The 18,230-nt window shown below is 42.9% G+C and overlaps 1 protein-coding gene across 1 annotated transcript; it reads left to right on the forward strand.

The window, feature by feature from the left end:
• The first annotated feature begins 906 nt into the window (after positions 1-906).
• Positions 907-17,961, forward strand: LOC137306280 (uncharacterized). Its single transcript, XM_067975446.1, has 8 exons — positions 907-1,183; positions 9,643-9,787; positions 11,136-11,486; positions 12,211-12,315; positions 13,017-13,036; positions 17,225-17,266; positions 17,368-17,411; positions 17,586-17,961. The coding sequence occupies exons 2-8, from the start codon at positions 9,739-9,741 to the stop codon at positions 17,587-17,589; spliced, it is 615 nt and encodes a 204-aa protein (XP_067831547.1). The 5' UTR covers positions 907-1,183; positions 9,643-9,738; the 3' UTR covers positions 17,590-17,961.
• Positions 17,962-18,230: the final 269 nt, after the last annotated feature.

Below are 18,230 nucleotides of genomic sequence, written 5' to 3' on the forward strand. Positions count from 1 at the left end.
AATTATCTTCTCACCTGAAAGTCGCTAGCAATGAAGCACTCCCGCAGTGCTGCACTTGAGTGTCAGTCTGGCTCATAAGTTTAAGAAAGCTTTCTGGAGTCTTTTGAACGAGAGGAGTAGATTTTTGGAATAATATTCCGGAGATACGACCAGAAATTTGATTCAAAGATGAGCCTCCAGGAGAGGGGCGGATGAAGTTGGGAACAAGCCTGAGGAACGGAGGATGCAGATTAAACACTATCAGATGCGTGTTATAATAGTTTATAAAAAAAATACCTTTTTTTTTGCATTTGGGCTGCATCACTGAATTCCAAAATCCTTGCACAATATGTTCAAACTAAATTCGCGAATTGGCCATTTTGACTTCCACGATACCCAATTACAGGCGAACATCCCTTTGGCGTGTTCGATGTCATCTTGCTAAATATATAAGCTCTTTGGAACCTTGTATGAAAGATTTAATTTCACCTGATAATTGGTTAAAAGAGCGCCTGTGAATAATAGTAAACACATTCTTTAAAAGGCATGGTGTTTGAACAGGTTGGGATCAAAAGATTTTCTTCAGTCTTTACGTGTTATTAAAATCATAAGCATAATCGTTGTTTCAGTGAGATAATACACCCCTATTTATAATGATTTTGTCGCAAATTGCCATTGGAAGAACTCGTCCCGCTAATCGTCCCAGCTCGCTAATATATAGGAGCTAGAAGAGACCTTAAAATTAATAATAAGGCAGTGTTTTATTTTCTGTCAGTCGTTTAACCGGCAAAGATCAGCGGGTTAGCATTAAGTTAATTAGTTTTCCTCATTCAGACACTGTGTGCAATGACTCGGCTGTTTTTGGATCTCGAGATTGGCTGAAACAGTGCAGCAACGCTCAATAGCATCAGTTAGAAAGTCCAAGTTTCTGCCCACTGGGTTTATTGAAAAGGGGAACGTCGGCTTTCTGGAGCTCAGTTGCCGGTCGGGCTGCGCCGAACACTGAGATGGTTTACAACTAGAGAGCGAGATCATCAATTCACCTTGCCCTTTCTTTATTGAAATCAACACATCAAGGGGAAACCCAGACAACCTGCCTTCCAAAAAATGATGGAACTGTCTCAATCTCCATGCAGTATTTAGAGGAAAGGAACTTGTGGGTCTTTATTCGTTTGATTACGGAAGCGGAGAGATTGAATCTGTGGTATGTTTCATTCATTTATTTATTATTAATAATTATCTCTGTGTACGACATAAACGTGCTTATGTGTGTGTGTGTATGTGTGCATGTGTGTGTATGTGTGCATGTGTGTGTATGTGTGCATGTGTGTGTATGTGTACATGAGTGTGTGTGTACATGAGTACGTGTGTGTACGTGTGTGTATGTGTGTGTATCTGTGTACATGTGTGTGTGTATCTGTGTACATGTGTGTGTATCTGTGTACATGTGTGTGTGTGTATCTGTGTACGTGTGTGTGTATCTGTGTACATGTGTGTGTATATCTGTGTACATGTGTGTACATGTGTGTGTGTATCTGTGTACGTGTGTGTATATCTGTGTACGTGTGTGTGTATATGTGTACATGTGTGTGTATATCTGTGTACATGTGTGTGTGTATCTGTGTACATGTGTGTGTGTATCTGTGTACATGTGTGTGTGTATATGTGTGTGTGTATTTACATACATGGGCAGAATGTCTTTCTCAAGTGAATGACTGGGCGGCACGATCAAGATTGACGTGTGAAATTAGTGTAGTGAGCAGTTCGACATCTCTCACCCCTAATTCTACTTGTTCCTACTCCGTTGCCCCGAAGAGGGTCCGAAATGCCTCTGACAAATCACGTCTGCACCTGATCTGTCACATTTCCCACCGTTTTCCTTCTGGAAGGGTCGATTGGTTTACAGTGCATTTTCTTCACTTTAATATTAGCGTTTGTAACATCGCGACACAAAATGTCCTTATTTACACTTAGGAACGATCTTAAGAAGTCGATTTGATCTGTTTGAAAAGTGCTCAGATTTTGGTTAGGTCTGATGGGCACTTCATATATTTTCTTACTCAATGTTTTTTTAAAGTCGGGGGGAAACGAATGCCCCTGTCATTAATTTCTTAACATTGCAAGTCATTCGCCAGGAAACGCATTTCTCCTTGGGGACCAAAACATGAATGGGTAGACCCCATCCCCCTTCCTATCACCCACAGTCGGACTGAAGTTTCCTGCCCGCTGCCCGCCCATTGAGGTCAGTGACAAAGAAACACTGCACTCGCCTGCTTGGAGGCAATGTCAGAGCGCTAGTCCCAATTGGACAGCACCCAGTGTGCACCCGAAAAGGCGTGAGTCAGCCTTCAGGAGGTAATATCACTCTCTTGGACTTTAGTGGGCTCGGCCTTTACCTTAAGGGGCCTGCAATACAACGGGGTGGAAGTTATATTACAGCTGCACAGAGCTCTGGTCAGAACCCATCTGGAGACACTGCGTTCAGTTCTGGGCACGGCAGCTCAGGAAGGAGATACTGGCCTTGGAGGGAGTGCAGAGCAGATTCACCAGAATGATACCAGGGCTCAGAGGGTTAAATTCTAAGGACAGGTTACACAGACTAGGTTTTTATTCCCTTGAATGTGGAAGATTAAGGGTTGATCTAATTGAGGTGTTTAAGATGATTAAAGGATTTGATAGGGTAGATAGAGAGAAAGTACTTCCTCTGGTGGGGGGAGTCCAGAACAAGGGGGCATAACCTTAAAATTAGAGCCAGGCCGTTCAGGGGTGATATCAGGAAGCACTTCTTCACACAAAGGGGAGTGGAAATCTGGAACTTTCTCCCGCATAAAACTGTTGAGGCTGGGGGTCAATTGAAAATGGCAGAACTGAGATTGATCGATTTTTGTTGGGTAAGGGGATTAAGGGTTATGTAGATGGAGTTAAGATACAGATCAGCCATGATCTAATTGAATGGCCTCCTCCTGTTCCTAATTAAACTGCCCCTTTCATACTGTTACCCACTCGTGTTGGACTCGCGTCCATATAAAAGTAAATTTCCTGTTGGGGGTTTCTCATTGTACTCAAAAATGAAAAAAGGGAAGGACATAAATATAGATACAATATTATAAAAGAAGTAAAAAAAAAAAGTACGTTCGAAAAACCAAGTAGGTGCAGGAACTTCAAAAGGAATATGTTGCAACAGGATGGATTTTATTCAAAGGGGCCGGGACTCGAACCGAAAGCACTGGGAGAACAGGGGGGCTTCCTATTGGATGGGGAGCGGAATGTAAACAGCCCGTTGCTAACAAAGGTAAAAATCGGGAAATCCACCTGAAATACGTTAACTTGAATCATTAGTAGAAATATTGACATACAATCCTTACTCAACAATCCTGACAACAGGAGGTTTTTTGTTATTCGTTCATGGGATGTGGGCGTCGCTGGCGAGGCCGGCATTTATTGCCCATCCCGAATTGCCCCTTGAGAAGGTGGTGGTGAGCCGCCTTCTGGGATAGGAAGAGCGCGCAAACACAAGTTATATATATATTTACATATAAATATGTGTCTATGTCTGTATGTGTGTCTGTATGTATGAGTGTCTCTATATGTGTCTCTATATGTGTCTGTATGTGTGTATGTATGAATCATAGAATCATAGAATCATAGAAGTTTACAACATGGAAACAGGCCCTTCGGCCCAACATGTCCATGTCGCCCAGTTTATACCACTAAGCTAGTCCCAATTGCCTGCACTTGGCCCATATCCCTCTATACCCATCTTACCCATGTAACTGTCCAAATGCTTTTTAAAAGACAAAATTGTACCCGCCTCTACTACTGCCTCTGGCAGCTCGTTCCAGACACTCACCACCCTTTGAGTGAAAAAATTGCCCCTCTGGACCCTTTTGTATCTCTCCCCTCTCACCTTAAGTCTATGCCCCCTCGTTATAGACTCCCCTACCTTTGGGAAAAGATATTGACTATCTACCTTATCTATGCCCCTCATTATTTTATAGACTTCTATAAGATCACTCCTAAACCTCCTACTCTCCAGGGAAAAAAGTCTCAGTCTATCCAACCTCTCCCTATAAGTCAAACCATCAAGTCCCGGTAGCATCCTAGTAAATATTTTCTGCACTCTTTCTAGTTTAATAATATCCTTTCTATAATAGGGTGACCAGAACTGAACACAGTATTCCAAGTGTGGCCTAACTAATGTCTTGTACAACTTCAACAAGACATCCCAACTCCTGTATTCAATGTTCTGACCAATGAAACCAAGCATGCTGAATGCCTTCTTCACCACCCTATCCACCTGTGACTCCACTTTCAAGGAGCTATGAACCTGTACTCCTAGATCTCTTTGTTCTATAACTCTCCCCAACGCCCTACCATTAACGGAGTAGGTCCTGGCCCGATTCGATCTCCCAAAATGCATCACCTCACATTTATCTAAATTAAACTCCATCTGCCATTCATCAGCCCACTGGCCCAATTTATCAAGATCCCATTGCAATCCTAGATAACCTTCTTCACTGTCCACAATGCCACCAATCTTGGTGTCATCTGCAAATTTACTAACCATGCCTCCTAAATTCTCATCCAAATCATTAATATAAATAACAAATAACAGCGGATCCAGCACCGATCCCTGAGGCACACCGCTGGTCACAGGCCTCCAGTTTGAAAAACAACCCTCTACAACCACCCTCTGTCTTCTGTCGTCAATCCAATTTTGTATCCAATTGGCTACCTCACCTTGGATCCCGTGAGATTTAACCTTATGTACAACCTACCATGCGGTACCTTGTCAAAGGCTTTGCTAAAGTCCATGTAGACCACGTCTACTGCACAGCCCTCATCTATCTTCTTGGTTACCCCTTCAAAAAACTCAATCAAATTCGTGAGACATGATTTTCCTCTCACAAAACCATGCTGACTGTTCCTAATTAGTCCCTGCCTCTCCATATGCCTGTAGATCCTGTCCCTCAGAATACCCTCTAACAACTTACCCACTACAGATGTCAGGCTCACCAGTCTGTAGTTCCCAGGCTTTTCCCTGCCGCCCTTCTTAAACAAAGGCACAACATTTGCTACCCTCCAATCTTCAGGCACCTCACCTGTAGCTGTCGATGATTCAAATATCTCTGCTAGGGGACCCGCAATTTCCTCCCTAACCTCCCATAACGTCCTGGGATACATTTCATCAGGTCCCGGAGATTTATCTACCTTGATGCGCGTTAAGACTTCCAGCACCTCCCTCTCTGTAATATGTACACTCCTCAAGACATCACTATTTATTTCCCCAAGTTCCCTAACATCCATGCCTTTCTCAACCGTAAATACCGATGTGAAATATTCATTTAGGATCTCACCCATCTCTTGTGGTTCCGCACATAGATGACCTTGTTGATCCTTAAGAGGCCCTACTCTCTTTTGCCCTTAATGTATTTGTAGAAGCTCTTTGGATTCTCCTTTGCCTTATCTGCCAAAGCAATCTCATGTCCCCTTTTTGCCCTCCTGATTTCTCTCTTAACTCTACTCCGGCAATCTCCATACTCTTCAAGGGATCCACTTGATCCCAGCTGCCTATGCATGTCATATGCCTCCTTCTTCTTTTTGACTAGGGCCACAATCTCCCGAGTCATCCAAGGTTCCCTACTTCTACCAGCCTTGCCCTTCATTTTATAAGGAATGTGCTTACCCTGAACCCTGGTTAACACACTTTTGAAAGCCTCCCACTTACCAGACGTCCCTTTGCCTGCCAACAGACTCTCCCAATCAACTTCTGAAAGTTCCTGTCTAATACCATCAAAATTGGCCTTTCCCCAATTTAGAATTTTAACTTCTGGGCCAGACCTATCATTCTCCATAGCTATCTTAAAACGAATGGAATTATGATCACTGGTCCCAAAGTGATCCCTCACTAACACTTCTGTCACCTGCCCTTCCTTATTTCCCAAGAGGAGGTCAAGTTTTGCCCCCTCTCTAGTCGGGCCATCCACATTCTGAATGAGAAATTCCTCCTGAATACACTCAACAAATTTCTCTCCATCCAATCCCCTAATGCTATGGCTGTCCCAGTCAATGTTGGGAAAGTTAAAGTCCCCTACTATTACCACCCTATTTTTCTTGCAGCTGTCTGTAATCTCCTTACATATTTGCTCCTCAATTTCCCGTTGACTATTTGGGGGTCTGTAGTACAATCCTATCAAAGTGATCTCTCCCTTCTTATTTTCCAGTTCTACCCATATAGACTCAGTGGGCGAACCCTCGGATATATCCCGTCTCATGACTGCCGTGATGTTCTCCCTAATCAAGAACGCAACTCCCCCTCCTCTCTTACCTCCTGCTCTATCTTTCCTATAGCATCTGTACCCTGGAACATTGAGCTGCCAGTCCTGCCCCTCCCTTAGCCATGTTTCAGTAATAGCTATAACATCCCAGTCCCATGTACCCATCCATGCCCTGAGTTCATCTGCCTTGCCCATCAGATTTCTTGCATTGAAATAAATACAGTTTAATCTAGACTTCCCTTGGTCTTTGCCCTGCTTTCTCAGACCATCTGTCCGGTCATGTTTTGTACACTCTCCCTTACTGCCTTTTGTTTCTGTCACCACTTTACTTCCCACTGACTTCCTGCATCGGTTCCCATCCCCCTGCCACATTAGTTTAAACCCTCCCCAACAGCACTAGCAAACACTCCCCCTAGGACATTGGTTCCAGTCCTGCCCAGATGCAGACCGTCCAATTTGTACTGGTCCCACCTCCCCCAGAACCGGTTCCAATGGCCAAGGAATTTGAATCCCTCCCTCTTGCACCATCTTTCAAGCCACGTATTCATCCTAGCTATCCTGTCATTCCTACTCTGACTAGCCCGTGGCACTGGTAGCAATCCTGAGATTACTACCTTTGAGGTCCTACTTTTTAGTTTAACTCCTAACTCCCAAAATTCAGCTTGTAGGACCTCATCCCGTTTTTTACCTATATCGTTGGTGCCTATATGCACCACGACAACTGGCTGTTCACACTCCTCCTCCAGAATGTCCTGCAGCCACTCCGAGACATCCCTGACCCTTGCACCAGGAAGGCAACATACCATCCTGGAGTCTCGGTTGCTTCCGCAGAAATGCCTGTCTATTCCCCTTACAATCGAGTCCCCTATCACTATAGCTCTGCCACTCTTTTTCCTGCCCTCCTGTGCAGCAGAGCCAGCCACGGTGCCATGAACCTGGCCGCTGTCACCTTCCCCTGGTGAGCCATCTCCCCCAACAGTATCCAAAACGGTATACCTGTTTTGGAGGGAGATGACCGCAGGGGACCCCTGCACTGCCTTCCTACTCTTACTCTGTCTGTTGGTCACCCATTCACTATCTCCCTCAGTAATTTTTATCTGTGGTGTGACCAACTCACTGAACGTGCTATCCACGACTTCCTCAGCATCGCGGATGCTCCAAAGTGAGTCCATCCGCAGCTCCAGAGCCGTCAAGCGGTCAAACAATAGCTGCAGCTGGACACACTTCCCGCAGGTGAAGGAATCAGGGATACAGGAAGGATCCCTGAATTCCCACATCCCACAAGATGAACATGACACGGGTCTGGGATCTCCTGCCATGACTTAACCCTTAAGTTAGCTTAACAACAACTACAATGTCAAGAAAAAAAAGGAAAGAAATACTCCTTACCAGTCACCAGCCAATCACTTACCTGTTGGCTGTGACTTCGTGCCTCCAGCAGCTGCAGTAGCTCGATCCTCCTCCTAGTCAACTCGCTTGCCCTCCTCACAGTTCCTCCTTTTTTTTTGGTTAGAGTATCTCTATATGTGTCTGTATGTGTGAGGCTTGGGCTCATAAGTGGCAAGTAACATTCGCGCCAGATAAGTGCCAGGCAATGACCATCTCCAACAAGAGAGAGTCCAACCACCTCCCCTTGACATTCAACGGCATTACCATCGCCGAATCCCCCACCATCAACATCCTGGGGGTCACCATTGACCAGAAACTTAACTGGACCAGCAATATAAATTCTGTGGCTACGAGAGCAGGTCAGAGGCTGGGTATTCTGCGGCGAGTGACTCACCTCCTGACTCTCCAAAGCCTTTCCACCATCTACAGGGCACAAGTCAGGAGTGTGATGGAATACTCTCCACTTGCCTGGATGAGTGCAGCTCCAACAACACTCAAGAAGCTCGACACCATCCAAGATAAAGCAGCCCGCTTGATTGGAACCCCATCCAGCACCCTAAACATTCACTCCCTTCACCACCGGTGCACAGTGGCTGCAGTGTGTACCATCCACAGGATGCACTGCAGCAACTCGCCAAGGCTTCTTCGACAGCACCTCCCAAACCCGTGACCTCTACCACCTAGAAGGACAAGGGCAGCAGGCACATGGGAACAACACGACCTGCACGTTCCCCTCCAAGTCACACACCATCCCGACTTGGAAATATATCGCCGTTCCTTCATTGTCGCTGGGTCAAAATCCTGGAACTCCCTTCCTAACAGCACTGTGGGAGAACCGTCACCACACGGACTGCAGCGGTTCAAGAAGGCGGCTCACCACCACCTTCTCAAGGGCAATTAGGGATGGGCAATAAATGCTGGCCTCGCCAGCGACGCCCACATCCCATGAACGAATAAAAAAAATGTATGACTGTCTCTATATGTGTAAGTGTGTCTGTGTATTTGTATCTGTAGACGTGTATATATATTCATGTACAATATAGGTTGATGGTATACCTGCACCCTAAGATGAACCCAAAGTAAAATAAGGATGGGAAGGTAACAGATTATAGGAACATAGGAACAGGAGGAGGCCATTCAGCCCATCGTGCCTGCTCCGCCATTTGATAAGATCATGGCTGATCTGCGATCTAACTCCATATACCTGCCTTTGGCCCATATCCCTTAATACCTTTGGTTGCCAAAAAGCTATCTATCTCAGATTTAAATTTAGCAATTGAGCTAGTATCAATTGCCGTTTGCGGAAGAGAGTTCCAAACTTCTACCACCCTTTGTGTGTAGAAATGTTTTCTAATCTCGCTCCTGAAAGGCCTGGCTCTAATTTTTAGACTGAGCCCCCTATTCCTAGAATCCCCAACCAGCGGAAATAGTTTCTCTCTATCCACCCTATCTGTTCCCCTTAATATCTTATAAACTTCGATCAGATCACCCCTTAACCTTCGAAACTCCAGAGAATACAACCCCAATTTGTGTAATCTCTCCTCGTAACTTAACCCTTGAAGTCCAGGTATCATTCTAGTAAACCTCCGCTGCACTCCCTCCAAGGCCAATATGTCCTTCCGAAGGTGCGGTGCCCAGAACTGCTCACAGTACACCAGGTGCGGTCTAACCAGGGTTTTGTATAGCTGCAGCATAACTTCTGCCCCCTTGTACTCCAGTCCTCCAGATATAAAGGCCAGCATTCCATTCGCCTTCTTGATTATTTTCTGCACCTGTTCATGACACTTCAATGATCAATGTAAATTATCAGACTATCAAACTTTGAAACTTAATGTCTACCACTTTATGAATATTGTCCTTGCTCTGGATGGAATTTGATTTCGATTGTAAAGCCATTTCACCCGAGGCAGTTTCGTAACACTGCAAGCGAACTGACGTGCTCACGTCAAGTGGACAGGTCCTAAGATTACATATCAAAATCAATTATTTTTGCCAGAATCAGCAATTGCCTGCCTATGACGCGGACGCCGCTTCAAGAAGACCGAAAGTGATAATAAATTCAGCGACTTGGCTCACAGGCATTCCCTGCAAAATGCCTATTGTTCTCTGCGTTTTGCTTTTAACCGAAGCTGTTGTTGTGGGTATGTATTGGAGAACTGTTTATTTGCGGAAGCATTCTCAATCAATCGGTGAAAGCTACAGCTTAACTGTGGTGCGTTGCCTTACTAGTCGAACATCCTTTGAGCTCTTGAAAAGATGCAATTCTGCTTTACTGATGCAACGGTTTCCAGAGGTTTAACCCAACGCATATCTGTTGAACCAAGATACACACACACACACACATCAACCAGACTTGTATTTAGAGTGTCATTTATCCTGAGATTATTTATGCAATCATAAATTTAACTATAACCCCACGACTGTCACAGAGCACAATAGCTGCTAGGTTATTAATTAGCGGCACCCTTCCCCTTGTCCTTGGTTTTATTCTTGATTCTCCAAAAAAGGGAACCTGCCGACTGATTCCTTACGATGAAAAAAAATAATGCCCCCAATATCCCATCCGACAAGGGAACGCACGATTGGAGCCTGAACAGTGCGTCACTTGTGTGTTTCCAGAAACCTATCAAATTAACCCTTTGAGGCCAATATCCACAACTATAGCAGTGGCTGATATAGTAACAAGAAACCTCCATACTTCTGGAAAGGCGGGAAAAAGCCTCCGTTACAAATATGGCGTAATCACCCTATCAATATATTAATAAAAATTGAATTTAATCCTATGCCAGCCGGAAAAAAAAGAGAAAAATTGATTTAACGAGGGCCAGCACTCTTCACCTCCTCCTGCCATGACGCAAATTAAAATCACTTGACTCCACCAGCAAGATATTTCCAGTACTTCTGGGGGTGTAGAGTGGCTGGAGAGTTGCCTACGAAAAAAAAATTAAAGACAGGATTCAATACGGGCGGTTTGAGCATGGATGCAAATTCTACCATCTTTTGGGGATTGGAGATTGTTAATGAAGAAACTTGAGCGGAATGGAGCCTCCTTTTCGGCCGCCATGCTCATTACAGCGGAGAGTCCTTTTGATGCGCACCAGAGACCCTCCCTGCGCTAAGCTTTTATTAGTTGTAACAAGTATTTGCATTGGGGGTGATTTTAAACCCCAAGAACGGGTGGGTTGGGGGCGGGTCGGAGTTGAAAACTTTTTTTTTGGAATCACAACCGCAAAATTTTCCGATTTTGCATTCCCAATGCGAAAAAACCCCAACTATTTTCAACTCCCACTCGCCCCCAACCCACCCGTTTTTGGGGTTTGAAATAACCCCTCCCCTAAATCAGTTTTGTTGCTAAGTTTATTGGATGCTAGTTCATTGTAAAACCCAGGTAAAATTTTGATGTTAAAATCGCATTTGTCATTTCGGTCACTTTACGCATGGATTTCTAAATAAACTGTCCAATGTGTTTGCATCAAATTCGTGAGACAGATGCCATTAAAAATGGACAGGGTGAATGTACAGAGGTGAACTTTGACGGCTCCAGCCGTGTATTGCTCCGTTGCTCTGACCCATCCTATGCACGAGCATTGCTTGTCCAATGGCGCTGGACAGGCTTGCCCCAAAAGAACCGGAGAGAACTGATCCTTGTACAAATCGGAAATGGGAACATCACGAAGCAGCCAGACCGGGCCGACATGAGGCTGTCCACAAAAGCCTGTATCGAAAATGGAAATTGCTCGATGACCTTGACACCTAGAGCGAGTGATGCTGGGACCTACCATTGCATGGTTTGGACCAATCATCGTATCACTGAAGAAAAGACCCGCCTGGTGTATAGAGGTTAGACCATTATTTTACAATCTCTGTATTATATCTTAAACACATTATTGTAAATTAAAAATCCCAGGACGCGACCCATATGTTCGTTGCTGGCGAATGAGCTTTGCAAAGAAGCTTTTTGCTTTGCAGTCGAGTGTTAAGAGGCCAGAGAATGATTGTCCTTTCTTGAAATGATTGAGAATGTTTGTCCTTTCTTGGTAATGGCGTAGGAAGGACGCAAAAATTAAGTCTGTGGCTTGAAATTTCCAAACAAAAAACGTGTCAAAGACATAGGAGAAAGATGTGATAAAGCAGGGACTCGTTTTCCTGCAGTGCAGTCTATGCACTAAGGCCAAATTAATATCTCAGAATCCAACCACAGTCAAACTGGCTTAGGGATCAATAGGCCAGGCGCCTGTCAATACAGGAAATCTTATGAATCAGCTAAAAGCACTAAAAAAGTGAAATCGCGTTTTGTGATAACAGTAGCTGAATGCCCTTTCCCTCAGAGTGTTCCAGTGTAAAGTGACTCGGGGCAAGAATTCTTCCAGTCGCCGTGTGCAGCGAAGTCCTAAAGAATTTCCACTTTTAGCAGCAATAGGATATATCGCTGTGTTTGGGTGTCACTGCAAAAAGCGACGCCCCCTGTGCAGTCACTAAGCCCCACCGTCAATCGTGACTTATCGCCGCTGTCTGATGGATTATGACTATTTTGTTAATCATGAATCGTTTCATCCTTCCACAGCGAATTTCACAACGATCTACATCGCAGCAGGAGTCTGCGGTGGACTTTTACTGATTGCAATCGGGATCATTTGGATAGTCTTCAAAAGAAAAGCTGGATGTCAGGGTGAGTTAGGGGAACCGCAATGCCGGTGCTGTGTGATAATAACTGGAATGATAATTTAAATGGTATCATTCCATCTCAGAAAGCGTCCCAATGCTAACTAATTCCACAGAGTGGGCTGTCCCTCTACTGTGCAGTTTTGGAGGTCCTGGTGGAGGACATTAATAGAAGGAACTGTTTATCTCCCATTTGCTCTCTCTGCTATTTCTGTTAATTAGTGAATTAGTTAACAGCTCCATTCAAAGTGAAGAGGAAGGAACGACATGAAAAATCGCCCGCAGCACTCACTTTGGGCGTAATTTTAACTTTGGACGATAGTGTAAAAGGCTCGATATCGAACTGGCCGCCCGTTATACAGCTCGCTTCAACGAAAAGGAAAATCAGGCGTGGTATATAATGGGCGGCGAATTCGTTCGGGCACAGTTCATGCCATCGCTCAAAGTTAAAATTAGCTCCTGTGTGTGTGTGTGTGTGTGAGAGAGAGAGAGGGACAATAATGAACATGAGTTCATTGTTATATTCGCAAGCTGAGCACCAGACAGTGGCATTGATACTCGTTTGCAATTTACGACAAACTGGGACATTATTATTATTAATTATAAGAACACAGTTTGCATTTTAATGTGAGTGATTTTTTTTTCTGAATTGTGATTGATGATATACGTGTGACTAACCTTCCTCATTTTATCTTTATGTCGCGACAGCTCGCAGTTCTGAATCCCAGGTAGGTATACCTTAAAAGATCGCTTTCACAAATCATCCTAATCACTATTAGATTATACCTCATTTCTTGTTTTTAAAAAATACATGTTGTACATAACCGCCCATATCTTTTAAAATAATTTCTCCACTGCAAACCTTTTGAATGCTCTGGTTTCTGCTTGCGGCAAAAATGATGCAAGCATCCAGTTGTTTTATTTGGTTGTAGCTTGTTAAGAATTATCATCTGTTTATTTTCTTATATTGCTGACAACAACTTGCCTTTAAACTGTTGGGGCCTGAATGTATACAGTGGGATTCTGACAGTTAATGCTCTTTTTTGAAAGTCCTCTTTCCCTTGTTTAAGATAAAGTATTTAAACCGCCACTAAAGTAGCGAGATTAGAATTTCAGTTAAAATTATTCCTTTACCAGAACCCACGTGACTTAATTCCAAAAGCTAAAAAGAAAAACTAAGACCTGAAAGTCATGCTTGGAATAATATGTCTACAAATTCCTAGGGCCTTCTACTGACAACAAGGGATTTGCAATTGTCAGTCTGTGCATTAAATATATATGAAAACTAAAAGCGTCTGAATTGCAATCGCCACTTTAGTGCGTCGTTTCACGTTCCCTTATGAAAAAACATAGAAAGCAATTCTTACAGGAGCACAATTGAATTTACAAAGAATTGGTTTAAGCGGCAAAGCAACTTCAGAAGTTGTAAAGTTTCAGAAGTATTTTAAAGTTAACAGAAAGACAGATACAGGATATTGTCTGTTAATATATTAAAAGTACGATGCCTGTACGTACTTCCTGTCAACGTTCACCGTTATACATTTCTATATCTTCATTTATCATGGAAATTGAGGATGAAATGAGTTAACAATATCTCATCCGAGTGGAGGCGCTTTCGTCCACCTTCTGGTGAGAGAGTGTAATTTCAGAACGGCAAGTTTGCACAGGCAGTTTTCATTGTAAATGTGGCTGTAGGGACTGGTAATGGTAACATAAAACTAAGGACATAATACATGGCTTTAAAATGGGGACTGAATCCCGTCTGTGTGCCGTGATCCAATAATCCACAATCCTCCACCCGCCTTTCACCTAAAGACTGCAGTTGAAATCGACTTCCCGGAAGTAATGCTAACTTTTGGCTACAGTCGAAAACAGGCGATATCTGCTTATAAACCACGTCCCATTCTCCTTTCCACTGGGGTAGATCCTGACTAGTGTCACACGGGGGATAATGAATCTGCAGCCCGTTTTACATCTCTTCCCATTTTTATTCCCATTGACTTCAATGGGGGGAGATGTAAAGCGAGCTCCCGATTTTACACTACACACAAAGTCAGAAACTACTCCACTGACTTCAATGGTAACATATTACATATGACTTTACAATGGGGACTGTATCACGTCTGTCTGCTGTGATCCAATTATTCAGAAACCCCCACCTGCCTATAAAGACCACTATCCTTCAACCAACTCTGCTTCCCAATTTGCTGTACGCTTAAATAGTAATACAAAATCAAAATATTATGTAAAATCAAGGAAGAATTTACCAGTTTAAAACGGGGATTGAATTGCAGCCGTGTGCCCTTGTGTAATTATTACTCTGCTTTAACCGAAGATTGCGGTTAGTCCTCACTGCCTGTAGGAGATAGATTAGTAACAATAAAAATCTTGTGTTTGTGCTTATTTTTGCAAGAAAAGCTTTTATTTTAGATTCTAATTTATAGTCAAATAGCAAATCTTTCGGCGATGAGTGTTATTTATATGGACTTCCAGAAGGCATTTGATAAGGTCCCACATAAGAGACTGTTAGCTAAGATAGAAGCCCATGGAATCGAGGGAAAAGTACGGACTTGGTTAGGAAGTTGGCTGAGCGAAAGGCGACAGAGAGTAGGGATAATGGGAAGGTACTCACATTGGCAGGTTGTGACTAGTGGAGTCCCGCAGGGATCTGTCTTGGGGCCTCAATTATTCAGAATATTTATTAACGATTTAGATGAAGGCATAGAAAGTCTCATATCTAAGTTTGCCGATGACACAAAGATTGGTGGCATTGTAAGCAGTGTAGATGAAAACATAAAATTACAAAGCGATATTGATAGATTAGGTGAATGGGCAAAACTGTGGCAAATGGAATTCAATGTAGACAAATGTGAGGTCATCTACTTTGGACCAAAAAAGGATAGAACAGGGTGCTCTCTAAATGGTAAAAAGTTAAAAACAGTGGATGTCCAAAGGGACTTAGTGGTTCAGGTACATAGATCATTGAAGTGTCACGAACAGGTGCAGAAAATAATCAATAAGGCTAATGGAATGCTGGCCTTTATATCTAGAGGACTGGAGTACAAGGGGGCAGAGGTTATGCTCCAGCTATACAAAACCCTGGTTAGACCGCACCTGGAGTACTGTGAGCAGTTCTGGGCACCGCACCTTCGGAAGGACATATTGGCCTTGGAGGGAGTGCAGCGTAGGTTTACTAGAATGATACCTGGACTTCAAGGGTTAAGTTACGAGGAGAGATTACACAAATTGGGGTTGTATTCTCTGGAGTTTCGAAGGTTAAGGGGTGATCTGATCGAAGTTTATAAGATATTAAGGGGAACGGATAGGGTGGATAGAGAGAAACTATTTCCGCTGGTTGGGGATTCTAGGAGTAGGGGGCACAGTCTAAAAATTAGAGCCAGACCTTTCAGGAGCGAGATTAGAAAACATTTCTACACACAAAGGGTGGTAGAAGTTTGGAACTCTCTTCTGCAAATGGCAATTGATACTAGCTCAATTGCTAAATTTAAATCTGAGATAGATAGCTTTTTGGCAACCAAAGGTATTAAGGGATATGGGCCAAAGGCAGGTATATGGAGTTAGATCGCAGATCAGCCATGATCTTATCAAATGGCGGAGCAGGCACGAGGGGCTGAATGGCCTACTCCTGTTCCTATGTTCCTATGATTTGGGAGGCACAGAAGTAAGGGTGGCAGGGACACTTAGGTTTCTCTTAAAACAGGCTAAGGAGCTGGGAGACACAAATTGATCTCGACATTTCCATGACAAATGTGGGCAGAGACGTTTATTATGGAAAATGTTGAGAGGGATTGTGCGTTCATTTATGATTTTTAATATAAATAGATATAGAAGATACATGTTAACGTGTCTGTTCGTATTGTGACTCGTTCTGTTGATGTTTACTTATTTATATGCAGGGAAATTAGTCGAGTCTATCACAACTGAGCCCATTTGAAAGTAATTATTTTTTACTGATTCATAAATATATTTAGCGAGCTTCTGTATAGTGCCACACAAAGTTTAGTTACTGGGAATTGTGTATGAGGTTAAAGGTGAATCTATCGAATATAAAACACCAACTCTGGTGAGCTGATTTCCGTTGCCATTATTAATAATATCATAGAATCATCGAATGATACAGCACATAAGGAGGCCATTCGGCCCATCGTGACGTGCCGGCTCTTTGAAAGAGCTATCCAATCAGTCCCACTCCCCCTGCTCGTTCCCCCATAGCCCTGTAATTACTTTCCCTTCAAGTATTTATCCAATTCCCCTTTGAAAGTTATTATTGAATCTGCTTCCACCGCCCTTTCAGGCAGTGAATTCCAGATCATAACAACTCACTGTGTATTTTTCCTCATCTCCCCCTCTGGTTCTTTCACCAATTATCTTAAATCTGTGTCCTCTGGTTACCGACCCTCCTGCCACTGGAAACAGTTTCTCCTTATTTACTCTATCAAAACCCTTCATGATTTTGAACACCTCTATCAAATCTCCCCTTAACCTTCTCTGCTCTAAGGAGAACAATCCCAGCTTCTCCAGTCTCTCCACATAACTGAAGTCCCTCATCCCTGGGACCATTCTAGTAAATCTCCTCTGCACCCTCTCCAAGGCCTTGACATCCTTCCTAAAGTGCGGTGCCCAGAATTGAACACAATACTCCAGCTGAGGCCCAACCAGTGTTTTATAAAGGTTTAGCATAACTTCTTTGCTTTTGTACTCTATGCCTCTATTAATCAAGCCCAGGATCCAATATGCTTTTTTAACAGCCTTCTCAATTTGTCCTGCCATCTTCAAAGATTTGTGTATGTGAACTCCCAGGTCTTTCTGTTCCTGCACCCCCTTTAAAATTGTACCATTAAATAGTTATTATGATACTCTTCAAAATCACTTTGAATTATGTCTATTAATTACAGATACATCAGGAAAACAGTCTAAATTTAAATTCTACGTACATGGTAAGCATGCCAACATAATACAAGCATTGCATTCTTTTTGACATGAAGAAATAATATGCCAGGTGCAAACATTCATTCTTGCTTATTTATTCTCTATCAAGAACCTCAATCTGGCTGAACAAGAGGTATATTGCAATCTTAAGCGGTAAGATCAAATTTCTCTGCTTTAAGTATTAATCGTGTTTTGTTTTAGTTAATATTTTATATAATTCTGAGATTGTTTGTGGTTTTAGTTGCCTGCTTTCCTTTACAAAGTGTTAAATAGAATGATTTGGTAATATGTCTTAAATGATTCTGATTATCACGGGTATTTTTTCAGATAAGAGATGTTTGCCAGAGCTCACGTGGACCCCCAATGAAAAGTGCTGCTTTGAAGGGCAAGATGCCGAGGAACCATAACAAATTATCCTCTACTTCACGTTACCATATTTTGGTTTCAAAAGAATTCAAGAAATCAATTTAATGCTCAAGGGATATGGGGAAAAAGCGGGAACAGGGTACTGAGTTAGACGATCAGCCATGATCATTTTGAATGGCGGAGCAGGCCCAAAGGGCCGAATGGCCGACTCTTGCTCCTATTTTCTATGTTTAAATAAATACAAAAGAAAACTGTTTATAAAATCAACTTGAAAATACTTTGAATCTTTCATTTTAAATGTACATTTCGCTTTTCATTAATGAAAAATCTGCAGCAACATTTCGACTCCTGTTCTTTCTATTGCCATAATTTATTTCCAGTTTGTGAAACTGATCTCTTGTAATTTACCCGCATGCATTTTCATTGTAAACTAGTCAAGAATTGGATACTAATTTAGGATTTCAGGAATCTCCGTTGTATCGTTTATCGAGAGCAAGTTTGTTGAAATATAATCGTTATGAACGTGACATTAACAACGAAAAAGAGGACGATAGGGTAACGAATGGCAATTTGCAGAACCTGGGAAATTGACTCACACCAAACTAC

The sequence above is a fragment of the Heptranchias perlo genome, chromosome 42, assembly GCF_035084215.1.
Source record: "Heptranchias perlo isolate sHepPer1 chromosome 42, sHepPer1.hap1, whole genome shotgun sequence".
In the NCBI taxonomy this organism is placed as follows: Eukaryota; Metazoa; Chordata; class Chondrichthyes; order Hexanchiformes; family Hexanchidae; genus Heptranchias; species Heptranchias perlo.